This window comes from Phaenicophaeus curvirostris, chromosome 9 (assembly GCF_032191515.1).
Source record: "Phaenicophaeus curvirostris isolate KB17595 chromosome 9, BPBGC_Pcur_1.0, whole genome shotgun sequence".
In the NCBI taxonomy this organism is placed as follows: domain Eukaryota; kingdom Metazoa; phylum Chordata; class Aves; order Cuculiformes; family Cuculidae; genus Phaenicophaeus; species Phaenicophaeus curvirostris.
This window is the reverse complement of record NC_091400.1, coordinates 12,951,840-12,968,682: the sequence shown is the minus strand read 5'-3', so window position 1 is coordinate 12,968,682 and position 16,843 is coordinate 12,951,840. Positions and strand designations below refer to the sequence as shown.

Genomic DNA, 16,843 nt, shown 5'->3' with positions numbered 1-16,843 from the left:
GATGTGTCTGAGCTTGGAAACATTTCTTATTTGGATGGGAAGAATGTGCTTTTTTAGTTGCTCTCCATGTTGCATCTTCCTTCATCATTGCAGGCATCACCCATTTTCTTCTCTGAAGCGCTGTAGAGCATCTTCCATCCTCTCAGGATGTTCTAGCCCACCTGCAGCAGCCCAGCACATCTGCACCTGGGTACTAAGCCCAGGGAAACACCAGAGCCAGAAGATGACCTTGATTAGCTGAGGGAGGAAAATTAATGTTCTCAAATGTGCCAGAGTGTTGTTTTTAGAAGGGATTTGCATTTCTGAGAGGGCTGTACACTTGGAGAGACTTGGGCTTTCAAGTGCCCACATCTCTGCTGGAAATATGCTTGCAAATTTTTTTAAGTACTTAGAAAATATTTCTTCTACGTCCTCAGGCCTTCTCCAAGGGCAGTGATAATTTTAAGTTGGCTGTTAACCACAGCGTGCAGATCTCTGCTTGAAGTGGTTGTGCATTCAGCACCGAGAAGACAAACCTCACAGAGGCATGGCTTGTATCTAAAAAACAGGAGAAGGATGACGTGGGGACTGAGTACAGTTGAGCTTTTGGAGGACAAATGCCTGGTTTTTTTCACTAGCTTGAGGTTTTTGGGTTTTTGGAAGTTTTGAGAGACTGAAGACCATGTGAAATGTGCCTCCCTCCCCTACTCCCTGGCCAGCTTGGGCAGTGGCCAACTCCTTAGGCAGGAGGAACTTCTACTTTCAGATACAACAGCCTCTGCATTATCTCCTGCGATGACTTGTTTCACCATGGTGCATCATCTAGTGTGGTGCCCAAAGCCTCTCGGCGATGTGTGGTCAGTGGGTACGAATTCAGTGTCAGTACCTTTCATTTCTTAAGAAATTATGAGTGTGAAGTAGGTGGGGCTTTGACCTGCATCCCTCAAGGGACATGCAAAGAGATGATTTTTCTTCATTTATAGCCTGCAGTAAGTTATTTTGGTGGAGTTACTCCCAGCTTACCTGGATTTGAAAGGAAAAAAAGCCTCAAGCGAATGTGCATAAATTCCCTGTGAACATCAGTGGATACGTGCAGAACAAGGCTGTGTTTGGTCATGAACTGTGTCGTGGCAGGTGCTTCCAGGTACCAACACTCTTTTGGTTACTTCAGTCTGGCCCAGGCTTTTGGGAAGAGAGTGTGATGGGAACCGCATGGTGTTTGTCTTCCCTAGAAGAAGAAGTGAAAGAGACCCCAGGAGCTCTCCCACACCGCTGTCCCCAGGCAAGCCAGCGTCCATTGTAGCTTAGTGGCATTTTGTCTAACCTATGTTAATGGGTTCTGGTGATGAGATTTTACAGCTTTTGGAAATCTTCAACTCCAGGATCCTTACTGTTGGAGACACAGTACACCCTCCTACGCCTACACGCTTGCTCTCTTCAGCCTAAACCTCACTGTTGCTAAACTGTTCCTCAGAGGTCACCTCACCTGGACTTCTTACTGCTCTGGACTCTCATAGCGCTGCTGGTATCTGTCTTTGCAGGTTTAACCCTGCCAGACAGCTTGTTCAAGAAAATACTGACTGATGGCAGGCACCGGTGAAGCCTCTGGGGAATCCCACCCAATCCATATTTCCACCGAGACATGAGCTACATGTAGCTTATCATGGAGTGTAGTTTTTTCCCCTTTAGAGTTGTTTTTCTTAATGTGTCTGTCTTTTACAGCCTATAAGCCCATGCTGCTGTCTTCCCATCACAGAGATTTCAGTCGACACTAAAAAAAGCCTCCCCTGAGAGAAGGGTCTTTAAAAGTGAGGAATCTCCTAACCTGGAACCCTTCTTCATTGCAAATATGCTTCAGGTTTCATACTTCATGTAAATCCCATGTCAGGAAAGGTGAACATAAGGAGGAGGCGAGCGCTGGTGTCTGTGTGCTCATACCTAGGTGTGGTTTCTGAGGATTTGGGGGCCGTAGGTCAGATGAGCATTGTCAGCTCATGAGGGCTCTGCCTTCCACCTGGATTTCTATTGGATGCACATCCAGGCCTGTCAGGTGGGATGTGGTTGGACTGAGTGTCTGAAGGAAGTGCACTGTTGCGTGCTCGCTTACACCCTGGCTCTCGCGAGAGGCTTGTGTAAGCTGCTGAGATGCTCCACAGTTGTTTTCTGCTCAGAGCACACCTCTGCCGTGCAGCCAGCGGGATGGCAATGTTATTTCCATTGGCATTTGCTAATTAGGATTTAGTTTGCTCCTTTTAGAAACAACTTGGGCAGAAGGCGTGCCCTGTCAGGTAAGCACGCGTGTGGTCAGACAGCATCTCCAAGAGGTTATGGCGCTCTGCTGTGAGTGGTTTGTATGCCTGCAAGCAACTCAGCATTGCTGGAGTTTGAAACTGTTTTGAAGATGTGAGCACATAGACTAAATGGAGTTTCTGGTTCAGGCAGAACTGACCTCGCCTCCTTAATAAGGTCTTTAGTAAGGGAGAACAGCCATGACAGCAGAGAGTGGACGAGAGGGAATGGCCTCAAGCTCCACCAGGGGAGGGTCAGGCTTGATATCAGGAAAAAGTCTTTCACGGAAAGGGTCATTGGGCACTGGAACAGGCTGCCCAGGGAGGTGGTTGAGTCACCTTCCCTGGAGGTGTTTAAGGGACGGGTGGACAAGGTGCTGTGAGGCATGGTTTAGTATTTGATAGGAATGGTTGGACGCGATGATCCGGTGCGTCTCTTCCAACCTGGTAATTCTATGATTCTATGAGCTCTTGCTGCATAAAGAAGAGACTGAAGTTTCTCTTAGCCAGTTTAATAATTGGAGTTGTTGGAAACACTCATTTATTTTTGGCAGAAGAGCTTTGTGCAGCCTTACACGTGCAACTGGGAGATACCTGGGGAGGGGATGGCGACGAGGCTGATCCACTCCAGGATGGGGATGTGATGCCATCACCCATTGCAGGGCAGGGAGAAGCACAGAAGCTGCCATGGATGGGGAGGTGGAGGTTTAGAGCGGGGACCAGGCAGCTGTGAGCTGAATCCTTCTGCTGGTCTGCTTGCTTTCTGCTGGGATGGAGGGAATTGCAGGTTTGGGGGCCAGGGGACTCTGCTCACCTGGTGTAACTCCTAGCCCAGCACAGCGTCAGGATTCCCTCGGGTCCCTGTCCTCGTGCCTCTCAGCTGCCTCTTTCTCCTTGCCTTTGCAGAACCGCCAGACTTTCAACAGCCTTACCTGCCTTAGCGCTGCAGCTGAGGACGGCTCCCAGCGGCTCCTCGGCCCCAAGCCATGGACCACGGGCCCCCGCTCCCCAGAGGTGATGCCAGGCAGGACCCCTGCCTGCACCCCGGTGCCAGAGCCACCGCGCTCACAGGCTGAGCAGCGCCAGGCCAGCAGGGACGACCTGTCCTGCGAGGAGGAAGAGGAGGGTGGCGGCAAGGAGGACAGGACGGTGTGGCGGAGCTGTGGAGTGGGTGCCGATAGCCTCTTCCAGCTGGATGGCGAGTTAGATATCGAGCAGATAGAAAACAACTGAGGAGGGAGCGAGTCCTCTCCCCCCAGGGCTGGGGGGCTGCCAGCAGAGCTGTGGAGGGCTGCCCATGGGGTCCTGCTGCTGCTCTCCTCCTGCCAGCTTGAGGGGGCAAAGCAGCTTTGCCAAAACTTCATCAGGTATTTAGAGCAATTTGTGTGTGTGCGCGTGTAAGTCTTGAAATTCTTTGTAACTACTGTAGTCAGAGATCAGCCAGGATCTGACGCGGCCTGTCTGACTGGGGAAACCAGGCACGGGGAGCGCCAGCAACTTGCCATCAGTGAGTAAATGGCTTTTGCAAATTTAGGATTGCAGGTGATGAGTCCGGCCGTGCTCCTCTGGATCCCACCTGCGTGTGCTTATAGAGGGATGCACAAGGAGAAGCCACCACCTGTGGGACTGGAACCAGTGGGGGAAACCAGAATATTGAGATTTGCAAACTGAGCGCTGGCTGGTGGCTGTGTGCGTGGCTGCAGCTCCCCTTCTCCTGCTGCATCCCGTGCGGCCCCAGCACCCCTCTCACTCCCCACATCCCTGGCAGTGCCATGAGAAGGAAATCACAAATGAAATGTTTTGCCTAAGTTTAATAATGGTAAGAGCTGGATTTTTACTTTTTTTTTTTTTTTTTTTAATAATTTTCCTTTCGTTTCCTAGGAATTAAAGGGACCCTAAGCCCTCACAGTTCCTGCATGGGGTGGCATCTGCAGAGTGCTTGGCAGGCGCTGCCTGAGGATGCTCAAATGCCTTTCTTATTTTTTCTCTTCGCAGCCCCCCGCCTCAGACCCATTGGGAAAAAGCTGCAGTCTTGGCACTGCCTTGCAGGCCATTTACCCATTAGCCAGTGGCTGTGCCCTCCCTGCTGCCCGAGGCACGGCTGCTGCCCTCTTTTTTTGTTCTGTCTTACTGTGAAGGGGCTGTGTGCCCAAGGCATGCGTGGGGTTACTTGACAAAAATCAGCTGCTGAAAGGCTGAAAACCCAGGTAGCAGCACTGAAAGCTTTTCTTCTTCCTGTGCCTTTTTTAAGCACAGATAAAGTGGTGACCATTACATTTGTACAATATGAATTCTCTTTGGTAGAAATAAGCTGTCTGCTTGCTAACAGGTTTAGAAGGACATATACACATTTTTTTTCTTCCTTTTTTATGGTTGATTGTTTAAAGCTCTAGGAAAGCTGTACGAGTGGCTTCCAGCATCTTCTGCAGGTCCCCTCAAGCTCAGGGTTTACTTCCTGAGCTCTGCAAAAGCAAGAAAGGTTAAAAAAGTCATCGATGCCAACAGCAATTGAAGGCATGACATTTTTAATGGGGTTCGGCACCCCCACTGGCAAAGCTTTAGGAATTTGTGACTCAGTAAGGGCTGGGAGCCACGGTACAGGTTTTATTCATCATTTCTAGTTATGTTAGTGCACTTTTTTCTGCGGTGGTTTGGGATGCGTGTGGCGTCTCCCATCACAGTGGAACCCGTCAGCTGTTATATAGCTTTATCCCTGTCCTGGCACCACAGAGGTTTTGTTGGCGGCAGTGGTCACATCTGCTCCCTCCAGGCCGGGTGCGGCAGGCAGGGCCAGCCCCAGATATTTGGGGAGGGGATGACAGGGATGTCTTTTCATTTTGGAAAGCCCTCCAGCTCTTTTAAAGTATCGCTTGATGCATTGTTTAAAGGAAAATACATCCTAGCTTGGTTTTAAACCCTCCTGTGGTGGAAGGTGCTGCCCGCCTGGGACATGCTGGGAGGGTCCAGCCGTGCCAGCGCTTGCCCCGGCTGCGGCTGCCCCTCCGGCCCATGTCCCCGCAGCGGCACGGCCACAGCACGCTTCTCAGCTTTCGATCTTCATGATGCTTCTTGATACCTCCCACCCCTGACACTTCCCTGGTCTCGGGGCACACAGCTCCCGCTGGCCACGGGCACCTCTGCAGCTGCCAGCTCCTGACTGACCGAAAAAGGAAAAATACCCCCAAACCCATGTGTGGCGGCTGCTAGAGCTCCAGGTGGGCTCTTGCCTGTGCATCACTGGGGCTGTAATTCCTAAGGGCTTCTCTTTTCTTCCCAAGGGCTGCTACCGGTGGCACCATCCCCCTGGCCCCGGTAGGAAGGTGACCAATGGACCACTACCCCGCTGTTCTCAGCGTAGCCGTAGCATTCAGTTTACATACACACAACCCGGTTGCCTTACTAAAGACGCTTCTCCAATGAGTCATGGCCTTACACTGAGCACATCAGCGTAGACATGGACTACAGTTAGCGATGGTTTTGAGGCCGCGGTGGTGTTCTGGTGGGCATTTCGTTATTGGGTTGGTATGATTTCATGTACTTACTCTCAGTTTAAGAAAGCCTTACTTTTAAAATTTCTTTTTTCCCTCTCTGTAGAGGTAAAACAATTGTGGATTTATATATATATAAATATATATAAATAATTAAAAATATTAAATATAATATAGTATGTGCCTCAGATTCAGGGGACATCCTGTTGATTGTAAAGTCAAATGTGGCATTGCTCCCTGGCATCGGGAGACCTGTGCCCTACGCCTGCAGCAGGAGAGCAGCGCATCCCCCTGCAGGGGATCCTGCTCAGTTTTTAAAGGGCTTCACCTATCACACAGATGCTTTGGTAACATCCCCCCGCCCCCCCGGCAAATTCCTGCCGGCTGCCAGAATGTGATATTAAATGAATATGCAGACAAGGGATGTTTTTCCTTGCTAAGTAGTTAAAACAGGCTCATTTTTGTGAAGAGACTCGGTGGCTTGTCCAGGATGTGACCCGGTCTGGCCAGCAGCTGTTCCAGGCCGACAGCGAGCTGTCTCAGCAGCAATAAGGGTTCATCATCCTGAAAAAAAGTGTATTAATAGGAAACACGCACAGGGAATTTGCTGTGTGCTTGCGGATGCAGCTCTTTGAGCCTGTTCTGTGAAAGATTGCATTTAAGAAAAAAAGCAAAGTATTTGTAAAATAGATTGTAATTTTTCCACGTTCTAGCATAGCCTGTTTGGCCAATAAAGTTGTGTTTCAAGTGCATTGTTAAAAGCTGCTGGCTGAACAGGCTAACAGACTTCCGTAGGATGTTATAGGATTGTAGCAGTGCTTTATGGCGTTCATGAGTTTGGTGTTCAAGAAATCAAAGGAAGAGGATGGCCAAAAACAAAAGAAAAAGCCTTCTGAAGCTATGACCTGTAGCAGCCGAGTCTCGCTGGCCATTGCACAAGTGCGGTGGGATGTGTGTGTCCCTGGGAGGGGCTGCCCTCGTCCCCCTCCGTGACGTGATTGCACTAGAGCAGCTCAGTCTCAGGAAATTGCTTGTTACTTTTACTGTGTAAATAAAGCTTCCTGGTTCAGTAACCCCAGCCAGCGTCTCTCCTCTCTGTGCTGTCTGTGGGGTCAGAGGCTTGGGGACACTGTGCCCCTCAGGGTCCTCTCCTGGAGGGATCTGGCTGAACCTCCATGGCATCTCCATGGGTCTCCCAGACATGGGTGGTGGGTTGGGCCACTCCATCAGGGATAGCAAAGGTGTCCCAGTGTTTTTGGATACTCACACACAGGTGGATGCGCTGCACGCTCCCGCGGCAGAGGAGTGTCCCCTGTGGCTCCCCCAGACTGATGCTGGCTGCTATTTAGCTGTAATGCAGCCAAAGAGGTAACAGCACAACACAAATCATCACCCACGTGCGAAGTGGCACCTTATGCTTTGTGTTTAAGGATGGGTAATGTCCCACTCAATAAAGTACAAAAACAAACCCAAGCAAGGCAGGAGCTCACGGCAGGACAAGGGCACACGGGGTGTTAAATGGTTGGACTCAATGGTAGGAATGGTTGGACTTGACGATCTGGTGGGTCTCTTCCAACCTGGTGATTCTGTGATTCTATGATTCTAAATACATCCTTGGGGAAATAAGGTGATGGGCCCCTACAGCTTCGCTAAACCAGGCAGGAAAGCGTCTGCAATTCAAGTAAGCAAACAGTTTAAAAAGTTTTGTGATAGATGGCAGGATAGTTAGCTGCTTAAACATAATCAGATTGAAGTGATAAGCTTAGTATATCAGAATAAAAAGGAAGAATTAAAGGATAAAAAAAGGAATTCTCGGTGAGCTGTCACAGCCTTAACATTCAACTGGGGTTTGTGGCACATCATGTGTGTGTGGATGTGCACAGTGCCGTACGCTTTGGCTGAACTGCTACACAGAGGATAAAAAGCCACAAAAGCAGATAAAAAAAATTGCACTAATGTAATTTTCCCAGATGTGGTTTATTTGATTATAATCTAATTCCTAGGCCCCTTTCCCCTGCTGTCCCCAAGGGGTGCTGTGCAACTCAGCCAGCTGGTAGCTGTGAAACACAAGGGTTTCCAACACTCCCAGGCCACTCCAGGAACACAGAGCATCACTTTGGTGTTCTTCAGGGACCCAGGTTGTCTTCAGCTGTTGGGACCACTGGAAACACAGCTGGAATTACTATTTACCTGCTGCGTCCCAAGGGGCCTCTATCACTCCTCAAGGATGTCCCCTGTCCCATCTCAGGCACCCCAAAAAGCACAGAAAGGGTGAGTTAAACAGCAAATCCCACCCACGAAGGGGTGCTGGCCCCCCCGTCTCCCACCTGGGCACCTCCAGGCTTGGTCTCTGGTGTAAGCAATGAGGGGGCGCTGGTACTGATGGGAGGCAGAGGCCACTCAGCACCCTCAGGGCTCCCTGCGGACAGACAAGGCTCAGTCCCAGCGGGGGAAGAGCCCGGCACTTTGGGGAGAGCTGGTTTCACCTGTGCTGGCAGGGGCACAGCTCCAAGGAGAAGACGTTCAAGATGTGTCGGAGGACAGCAAGTGCCATGTTCCGCTGAGAAGGTCAGTAGAGCATTTTAGTACCATTACATGAAACATTTAGGAAGGCAGGTGTTCACCAACCCAGGCAAGGCTGGATCATTTGTTAACAGATGCAGGTGGGAGAGGAAGAAATGGTCTCTTGGAGGGGCTGCATGTGAGGCCTCCTCCTCATTCCTTCCTGTTGCCCACGGCACCACCAGTTTTACAGCTGCTGGAGGATAATGTCAACTGCCTCGGCAAGGTTGTCCACATACGCATTAGGCTTCACGTAGGGGTGGTTTTCATCGCAAGGCCTGCAAAGGAGACAGAAGGGCATGGCTGAGCAAAGAGGGCCTCCCAACCAGGTCCGAGCCCCAAACTGTCCACTGCGCTCACAGAGCCCAGGGCAGCGCTGAGGTGGCCCCAAATGGAGCAGTAAGCCTGTCTCACACTCCTCTCTTTTCAGTATTTTGTCCCCTTTTCCATCTCCTCTCCCTCCCAGGAGACCTATCCAGGTCTTTCTGGCATGCTACGTTAGGTCCCATGGCCTTGTGCAACTGGGCTGGGAAAACCTGGCAAAACCATGTATGGAATACTATCTCCATCATTAAACCAATCTAAACTCATGTGCTGCATTGACATGGCATGTTTTCAAACAGGCAATAGCAGTACCAGCCAGGGATGGCTAGGAAGACGCTTACCAGCGAGCCTAGACTCTTAAGGAACTGTGCAAATAATTATTCTCCCATGGTTTTTCTCTGGAAACAGGTAAGGAAAACAACAGTTCGCTTCTGACCTAGAGGCATGGAAAATCTGGATGTCTCATCAGTGCACAGGAAAGCTCTGTTGGGGTTTAACTTATCAGGACCACCGTTGTCTTGTAAATCTGGCAGTGATGGTTTCATGCACTACCACAAGAAGGGTCAGACTCCCCCTCCATCATGAGTCACTACCCCAAAGTAGAGCGGCTTGAAGACATTTTGCCAGTGATTTAAGTACAGGCACTGGCCTAACGAGGTGCAGATGCACAATCCTATTTTACTGATCCAGCAGCGTTGCTGGTGGGGAGGGGGCAGATGTGGGAGGCAGAAATTTTCCAAACTTTGTGGTCCTGTAGTGGCTCTTGGGCTGAGAAACCCAACAGCTGCTAAAGAGAACACATATGTATTTTATAAGCTTAATGACCTTGGGAAAGATATGAGAACCATTATGTCCACACCCCCCTCCACCCCCCCCCATCTCTCTGGCTCCCCGTAAAGGGCAAACCTTTTTTTAGCACAGGCCTTTTTCTCAGCGGGGAAGATGCATTTCCCAAAGGATGCATGGGAGGCAGGGACATTATTATTTATGATGTGCAGAATTTGGTGAGCACTTGTCTGTACAAGTACCAAATTATTTCTTGAGTTCCAGCACTGCAACTCCCCAGGGCAATTTCCTTTCTGTTCATTTGCGGCTGCATTCCTCATGTCCGAGTACATGAGCTCCTCATGAAGGCGTGGCCTCTTTCAGGAGCCCGTGCTGCTCCAGATCTTACTTGCTGCAAAGTTACAGTGTGCAACTAGTAAAAAAGAGACACCTATATTCAGCTTTCCTTGTGCAAGGCAGCATCCAGCACAAGAAGGACGGCTCCATGGGATGGGCTCTACCTTGGTGCTGGCTGTCATAAAAGCATCTCAATTTAAAAGGTGGAAGGTTAGTCCATGGGTCCTTATTTAATTATCCAAGTTCAATCTTGTTACAGGGCTAGGGTGCAATGACAACGGTAATTATTATGGTTTTCAGGTTTTCCTCAACTGAAGAAGAATTTACATTGCTGAAGGTACGGAAGTTATAATATACAATGGAGAAGAACCTTCAAATAGAAACCAAGTAAAAATCCAGTGTGTGTCCATCCCTCAGGTGGTGAAGGTTGCTCACCCTTTGATTTAACCACAAGGCTTTTATGAATACAGAAACACCCATTTCCTGGCAACAATTCTTAATTTTAGTGGAGATCTAAAACAAGTAATGAACAAAACTCCCTAAAAAACATTTCTTTCAGTTATACCCTGAAAAACGTTTCTTTCCTAGCTTACACATTAGAAAATTTTAAGAACCGCTTGAAATGAATGCTTCTACAAGAATTTTTCCATTACACAGCACCCTCTGATCTTGTGATTTTGTGACATCTGTGCTGACTACACAAAAACCCACCTGTAACTCAGCTGCTAAATGCCAGTCATCAAGGAAATGCCCCGTACACACTTGATTTGTGCTGTGGAAGGGGCACATGTGTGTGTGTAAGGGGATTTGCGCTGTTTCCCAAGAGAAACTCTCAGTAACTGAGTTTTCAGATACCCTGAAGTGGAGCACTGAGCACTGTGCTACGGAGCTCAGCTCCACTGTCCTGGGTCCTCAGCACGTCAGAGCCTCCCTGGACAGGACCACCAGGTGCAGGTGGGAACTTCAGCCCAAAGCAGATCTTGCTGTCATGGTTTCAGCTTGGCTTTTCTTCTAGTGTCAGGGACCCTTTGTGCATTGCACAGCGGCAGACCTCACAGTCGCAGGTCACAAAATTGACACTGGAAGTTGCTTTTTAGTACTTTTTTTATATTCCAGACAAAAAAACCAACTAAAAATATGTTTCATTTGCTAGGTCAGTTGAAGCTTGCATTGAGCTAACTTAAACTCCTTCCGATTTTTCTTTTCCATGGGACTCTGGTTGCAGAGAAGAACATAAATCAAAATGACAGAAAATTATATTCTGTAGCTGAATATTGAGCTGTCAGCAGTCTTGGCCAGTGCTCAAACTTGCTTGTGAAAAATCAACTAGAGCCTTGGGAAGCACTCTCTTCAGTAAAACAGGACTCCTTGGAGCAGCTGAGCATCACAGGCTGATGAGTACACAAGGAACATTTTTCCAGCCCTAGCTGGCCATGAAAGCCTCCTGCTCTCTCTGAAATATGGCACTCGATTTCTGTATCCCCTCTGGGTGCTCACCTTGCTCGTATACAGAGCAATCAGGGAAAGAAGTGGCTTAGCACAGGGCCCCTCTGAAATCAAGGGTGGTCTATCTCGGTCCCTATTGCGTCACGAGGGCTCAGGGACACATGACCTGTGCCTGCCCCTCTGCGCATAGGGCAATGTTAGGAGAAAATATTCTTCAAATGAAAAAAGCCACCCAAAATGATCGGTGCATTACAACACATTAAAGACATGAAGTATCTTTAGCATGATGCAACACGGACAGCAGTCTGGAGGCTCAGCAGTTACTCATGTCTGTCAAATCATCCTCAGATAATGACTAAACATCCTCCTCTCCCAGGGACCATTTATCACTGTCTGTGCTGCAGAAGCTCAGCAGCTATCTATAGCCCCGTGTGATCCTCACCCATACTAAACTAGTTAGTTCAGATCAATGCTTCAGTTGGAGACATCAAGGAAGCAGCAGGGTACTCCACAAAACTGGCTCTGCAGTTTTAACTCTTCACTCAGTCACTCTAGAAGCTCCAGCATGGTATCAGGGCTACTGACTAGTAGAATGCAATGACTTCCTCCTGATGAAGCACAACATCAACTCCTAGGTCATAAGGGACAGTGAAAAACCACCTCCTGCATGGATGAGAAGGTTCACTGACTTTCTGGGCTAGATTTCCACTTGGATAAGTCTTTTCTGACAAGCTAAATCCCTGCTTAGACTCAGGTTATTCTCCCTCTGTACTCGGCACTGGTGAGACCGCTCCTCAAATCCTGTGTTCAGTTCTGGGCCCCTCACCACAAGAAGGATGTTGAGGCTCTGGAGCGAGTCCAGAGAAGAGCAACAAAGCTGGTGAGGGGGCTGGAGAACAGGCCTTATGAGGAGCGGCTGAGAGAGCTGGGGTTGTTTAGCCTGGAGAAGTGGAGGCTGAGGGGAGCCTCACTGCTCTCTGTAACTACCTGAAAAGAGGTTGTAGAGAGGAGGGTGCTGGCCTCTTCTCGCTAGTGACAGGGGACAGGACAAGGGGGAATGGCCTCAAGCTCCGCCAGGGGAGATTTAGGCTGGACATTAGGAAAAAATTCTTCACAGAAAGGGTCATTGGGCACTGGAACAGGCTGCCCAGGGAGGTGGTTGAGTCACCTTCCCTGGAGGTGTTTAAGGCACGGGTGGACAAGGTGCTAAGGGGCATGGTTTAGTGTTTGATAGGAATGGTTGGACTCGATGATCCGGTGGGTCTCTTCCGACCTGGTTATTCTATGATTCTATGATTCACCCATCAGCAATGGTCCTGAATTGCCCTGACCTGCAATGTATTGTTCTCAGCGGTGACTTGGATGCAGTTGAATCCCTGTGATGGATGAAGGGATCCACGCTGGTGTGCACAGTCCTTTCCAGGAACTACTGTGGGTCTTTGAAGTGAATGAAGCAAATACATGCAGAAGATCATCACAGATAGAACAGCATAAAAGGATGCCCCTAAAAACACAGACTGAGTCAACCCTTTTCTTTCCCGTATCAGCTGGGATTCTGGGTTTAAGCTGTGCATCGGGCACGGCTGGCAGCCAGCTCCCAGTGACACTCTCACAGATGAGTATTTCTGCAATGGGAACTGGAGCTGCAAGACATCTGTGAAGGAAAACATGTGCCTGAGTCGCAGAGGAGTCCTGCCAAGCTGGGAGCCAAATACCCCACTGGGAGCAAGGAGGGGGTGTCTGAACACCAAACCCTCACATCGTGCTGTCCTAGGAAACTTCATGTACCGGTTGGGATGACGCTCAGAGCCTCGCTTGTGTCCATTCCCAACAAAACATATGGAGAACAAAATAGAAAACAGCTGGATTACTGTGTAGACAAAGTATTTAACAGATAAAACTGTAAGCAGAGGTAGCTGACATGGATAGCCATGGCTGCAGGGACAGAAACAGCCCCAGAATGCAGCTCAACCTGAGACCAGCCAAAACTTGACTTCAGAGAACAGGAGCAGATGGGGATTGATCAACACAAGATTAGTATCACAGGTTAAAAACAGCTTTTGCATAGTTCTTTAAAAATAAGGGTAGGTAGGAAAAACATCATGCAGGGTCAAACCAAGGAACAGAAGTTGATTTGAAAAAGACAACTGATTTCACATTCCAGCACAGAGACCTGCAGTCATTTGGTAAACCTGATCTGTAAAGCTGCATGTCCCACAATCACTGACCTTTCCAGCATCACAGCTTTGTGAGAGAGCAAGACCCATCCCACAAACTCTCCCTTTGTTTGTTTGAGGGACCCCTCTGTGTCACCACACAGACTTCCCACTATCTCCCCAATTAACAGCAGATACTCCTGCTGCATAAAATCAGATAAATTTTCCTTACAGTTCATTCTTCAGAGGCTCTTACCACAGCTATAAAGTATGTGAGACAGAGTTTAACAAGATTTTCTTTATGAGGGAAGTTAACAGACACTGTGACCTCTGCTAGTTTCTGTGGACAGATGCAGTAATTTTACACAGTGCCATGAGTGAAACTCTTGTTCTTGTGAAATGTGCAATTTAATCAGTTTGGCACTGAAAGCCAAATAAATCACAGTGACTGACAGCATACTGATGGGTGGTTGAATGGCTGTAGAGACAGTACAATGAGAGACAAACCTACACCAAAGCCACTAAACGCACCCAGTGCTGAAGCAGGTCCCAGAACTTCAGAGAACCTGACATCTGGACCCCATATCTCATGTCACACCCACATCTCCCCCAGAACAAAAAGAGAGGTTTTCATAATTAAAACACTAGATTTTGAAGAGATGCTGTGCATGACGAAGGGTAGAAGGTTTGTCCTCACGATGCAGCTAGCACCTTTCCTGGCTTTGCTGCCATCACTTGGGAAGATGCTTTTGCTTTGAGAGATGGGCACTAACACAAACTTCTAACCACAAGCCACGCAGCCAAGGATGCCTTCTACATTGCTGCAGTGGCTTCTAGAGATGACATTGCTGTGCCATCTCCTCCTGGCCAACAGGCCTGCAAGAGCTCCAGGAAACCAAACCCCTGTCAGAGCCAACCATCATCCTCCACTGCTGTTCTCTTGCCTCCTAGAACTGCACACACAGCTAATGGTATTTAAATGCAAGCACCCACAAACAGGCAGAAATTAACTGCCGAATTGTTTGCTAACACCTACAGAACAAAGTCTGTGCGCTTGCTTCTTTATTGTTCCCGCTGATGTTAACTGCAACAGTTTTAACTGAGCAGTGGGTGCCTGGGGGAGTGCTTGGTGTCTCTGCTGTAGTTTGCACTGCCAGGTCTTCTGCCAGGTCTTTTAAAAAGCACTCACAGCACCAAGATGCGATGCAGGACATCCCCTTGGGGAGCAAGGGTATTAGAAATGATGATCATAACTGCAGGTGTGAAGTGGTTCAGAGCAAGTGGGGCTTTGTCTAAATACAGAAGTAATAGGAACAGCAGTGACTAGAACAGATCACAACCTGGAGGCTGGCAGTTGCAAATGTCTGTGGATATTACATGTAAAGCTCAGGAGAGGTTCAGCAAAAATACTGCCAGGGCTTCTCTTCACAGGCATGACCTTTATTCTCACCAGTTTTAAGTTATTCCTTGAATAATCTCAACTCATGTCACTTCTCCAGGATACACTGCACCAACCAGTCACCAAACATACAATGCTGTGGAAGTGGATGATGCAGCAGCCGTTTTCCTCCACCCATCCCTATTTATTTTTTCTCTCGGGAAACACAGCACATGTGAACAAACCAGATTAGATTTTTGGAGATTAAAAGCCCAGAAAGTCTTTGTTCAGGCTGTGCATAGAACATACAGAGATTCCTCCACATACTTACTTAAGTAAGAAACAACCATGAAGAAATGCAGGACGGTGATAGGGAGACGTGATGCCAAGTGCTACCGTCAGGGCAGAGGGTGGTGTTGGCCAAATGTTCTCATGGGATTACACCAGAGCATGAGAATTTATTAGAAGTGACTTTTCCCCCCCACCTCCAAAACCCCTCATGCAAAAATGCACTGGAAAGTCAAGCTGGCTTGAACAAATATTTAAACAAGCAGAACACTGGTGTTCAGGAATTTGAGCAGCAATTTTCCTTGTCAAAACTGCAGAGCACCCTCAATTTGCAAAGCAAAAGAAATTCAGCAGGGGCCAGGAGTTAAAAACGTGGATATCAGCATTACAGTGGAGGAGAGGGAGCAACACACACACAATTTCTGGTTTGGGACTGATTCCCAGCCTGCTCGTCCCTGAATAGCGCACACATTCCCTGGGGACAGGCAGGGAGAGACAGCCACCAGGGTGGTGAGACACTCAAATGGGCCCTTCTACTGCACAGGGCTCTGTCCCCTTCTTCTCTGCCCATGCTGAAGGTTTTGTGTGCGCTTTGAGCTAGGACCTGCTGTGGTCCCATCCAACTCTGGATCCAAAGGTTAAGCCTTCATGGCTCAAAAGCCAGTCTGGCCGCATGCTTGGGATGATGGATACTTGACTGGATTCTTCAGAGAAGACTCACGTGGAAGGGAGTTCCTGCATTTGTGACTGCCATGCTTAGCCATTTTAATACATCTCATGCAGTAAGGGTTCATTGTGAAGGAAGTACTGGCAATAGTTGTGCAACATATTCTGTTAGGCCAACTGATACAACTAGAAGAAACAGATAAACATCTGAGAAAACAAAATGTCTCGCTAGCAGGAACAGGGAGGCTCTGCAGCAGTGCATGTTCATCCCTTCGGCACCTGGGTTTCTCCCATCATGCTGGTCCAGGCCCATTTCACCTGTTATTGCCTGTCCAAAAGCAAGTTATTGTGCCCAGGCTGGTCATCAAAGCCTTCTCCTCAGGACAGACAGATCCCTCCAAGGGGAAGGGGCAGGGTATTGATTGTGTGTTCATCCCGTCTTCTTAGATAACAAGTCCAGACAGGAAATGCCCTCAGGAAGAGATGATAGTTTCCTACTGTCTCTATTTAAAACAGATGATGAGCTCGTGCCCTAGAACCAGATCTTTGACAGCCAGGGTTAGGCAGAAAGAATCTGTCCTAGCTTTTAGATAAAGTTAACAGAGATAAATCCTACCTCTTGCGTTACTGCAGTCTGTGAGCACATGGTGGAAACAAATGATCTATGCCAGATGTGTTTGTGGCAGTACAGTGCCCCCCAAGCTGGATGCGGGGGCAGGAGCTCTGCCCTGAACATGCAGATGCACCTCGTGCCGCAGTGCAAGTGCAGTACAAATGGTTTCAATAAAAGTAAGTCTCCCTCTCCCCTTCAGAAGTTAAATGCAGATTTGCTGCTTGCTAAGAAAATCCAAGAATGGTCTCTGCTCTGACAAACTACCCAGTCTCTAACAGGGTGTTTGCAAACACCATGAGACTTGGCTTTGCCTGCATGGATTAATTATTGATGACCTGCATGGCTCTGCCAAATGACCTTACTAAATTAGGTAGAAAATAATTTTAAATGCCCCTGAGAAAGAATTTGGACATAAGTGTTTCTGTGTGTACACACAAACAGATGTGCATCTTACATGCAACCACTCCTTATGAGGAGCGGCTGAGAGAGCTGGGGTTGTTTAGCCTGGAGAAGAGGAGGCTGAGGGGTGACCT

General features: G+C 48.5%; 2 protein-coding genes across 4 annotated transcripts in view; one reads left to right on the top strand and one right to left on the bottom strand.

The window, feature by feature from the left end:
* Positions 1 to 6,643, top strand: part of FAM53B (family with sequence similarity 53 member B) — a 53,339-nt gene extending 46,696 nt beyond the window's left edge. For all 3 annotated transcript variants that reach the window (XM_069863557.1, XM_069863559.1, XM_069863558.1), the window contains one exon: positions 3,174 to 6,643. In XM_069863557.1, coding sequence (XP_069719658.1) covers positions 3,174 to 3,500 — 327 coding nt within the window. In that variant the 3' untranslated portion in view covers positions 3,501 to 6,643. The remainder of the gene's footprint in view (positions 1 to 3,173) is intronic.
* Positions 6,644 to 7,702: 1,059 nt separating this feature from the next.
* LHPP (phospholysine phosphohistidine inorganic pyrophosphate phosphatase) overlaps positions 7,703 to 16,843 on the bottom strand; it is a 74,576-nt gene continuing 65,435 nt past the window's right edge. Inside the window, exon 7 of the mRNA XM_069863563.1 lies at positions 7,703 to 8,595. Coding sequence (XP_069719664.1) covers positions 8,505 to 8,595 — 91 coding nt within the window. The 3' untranslated portion in view covers positions 7,703 to 8,504. The remainder of the gene's footprint in view (positions 8,596 to 16,843) is intronic.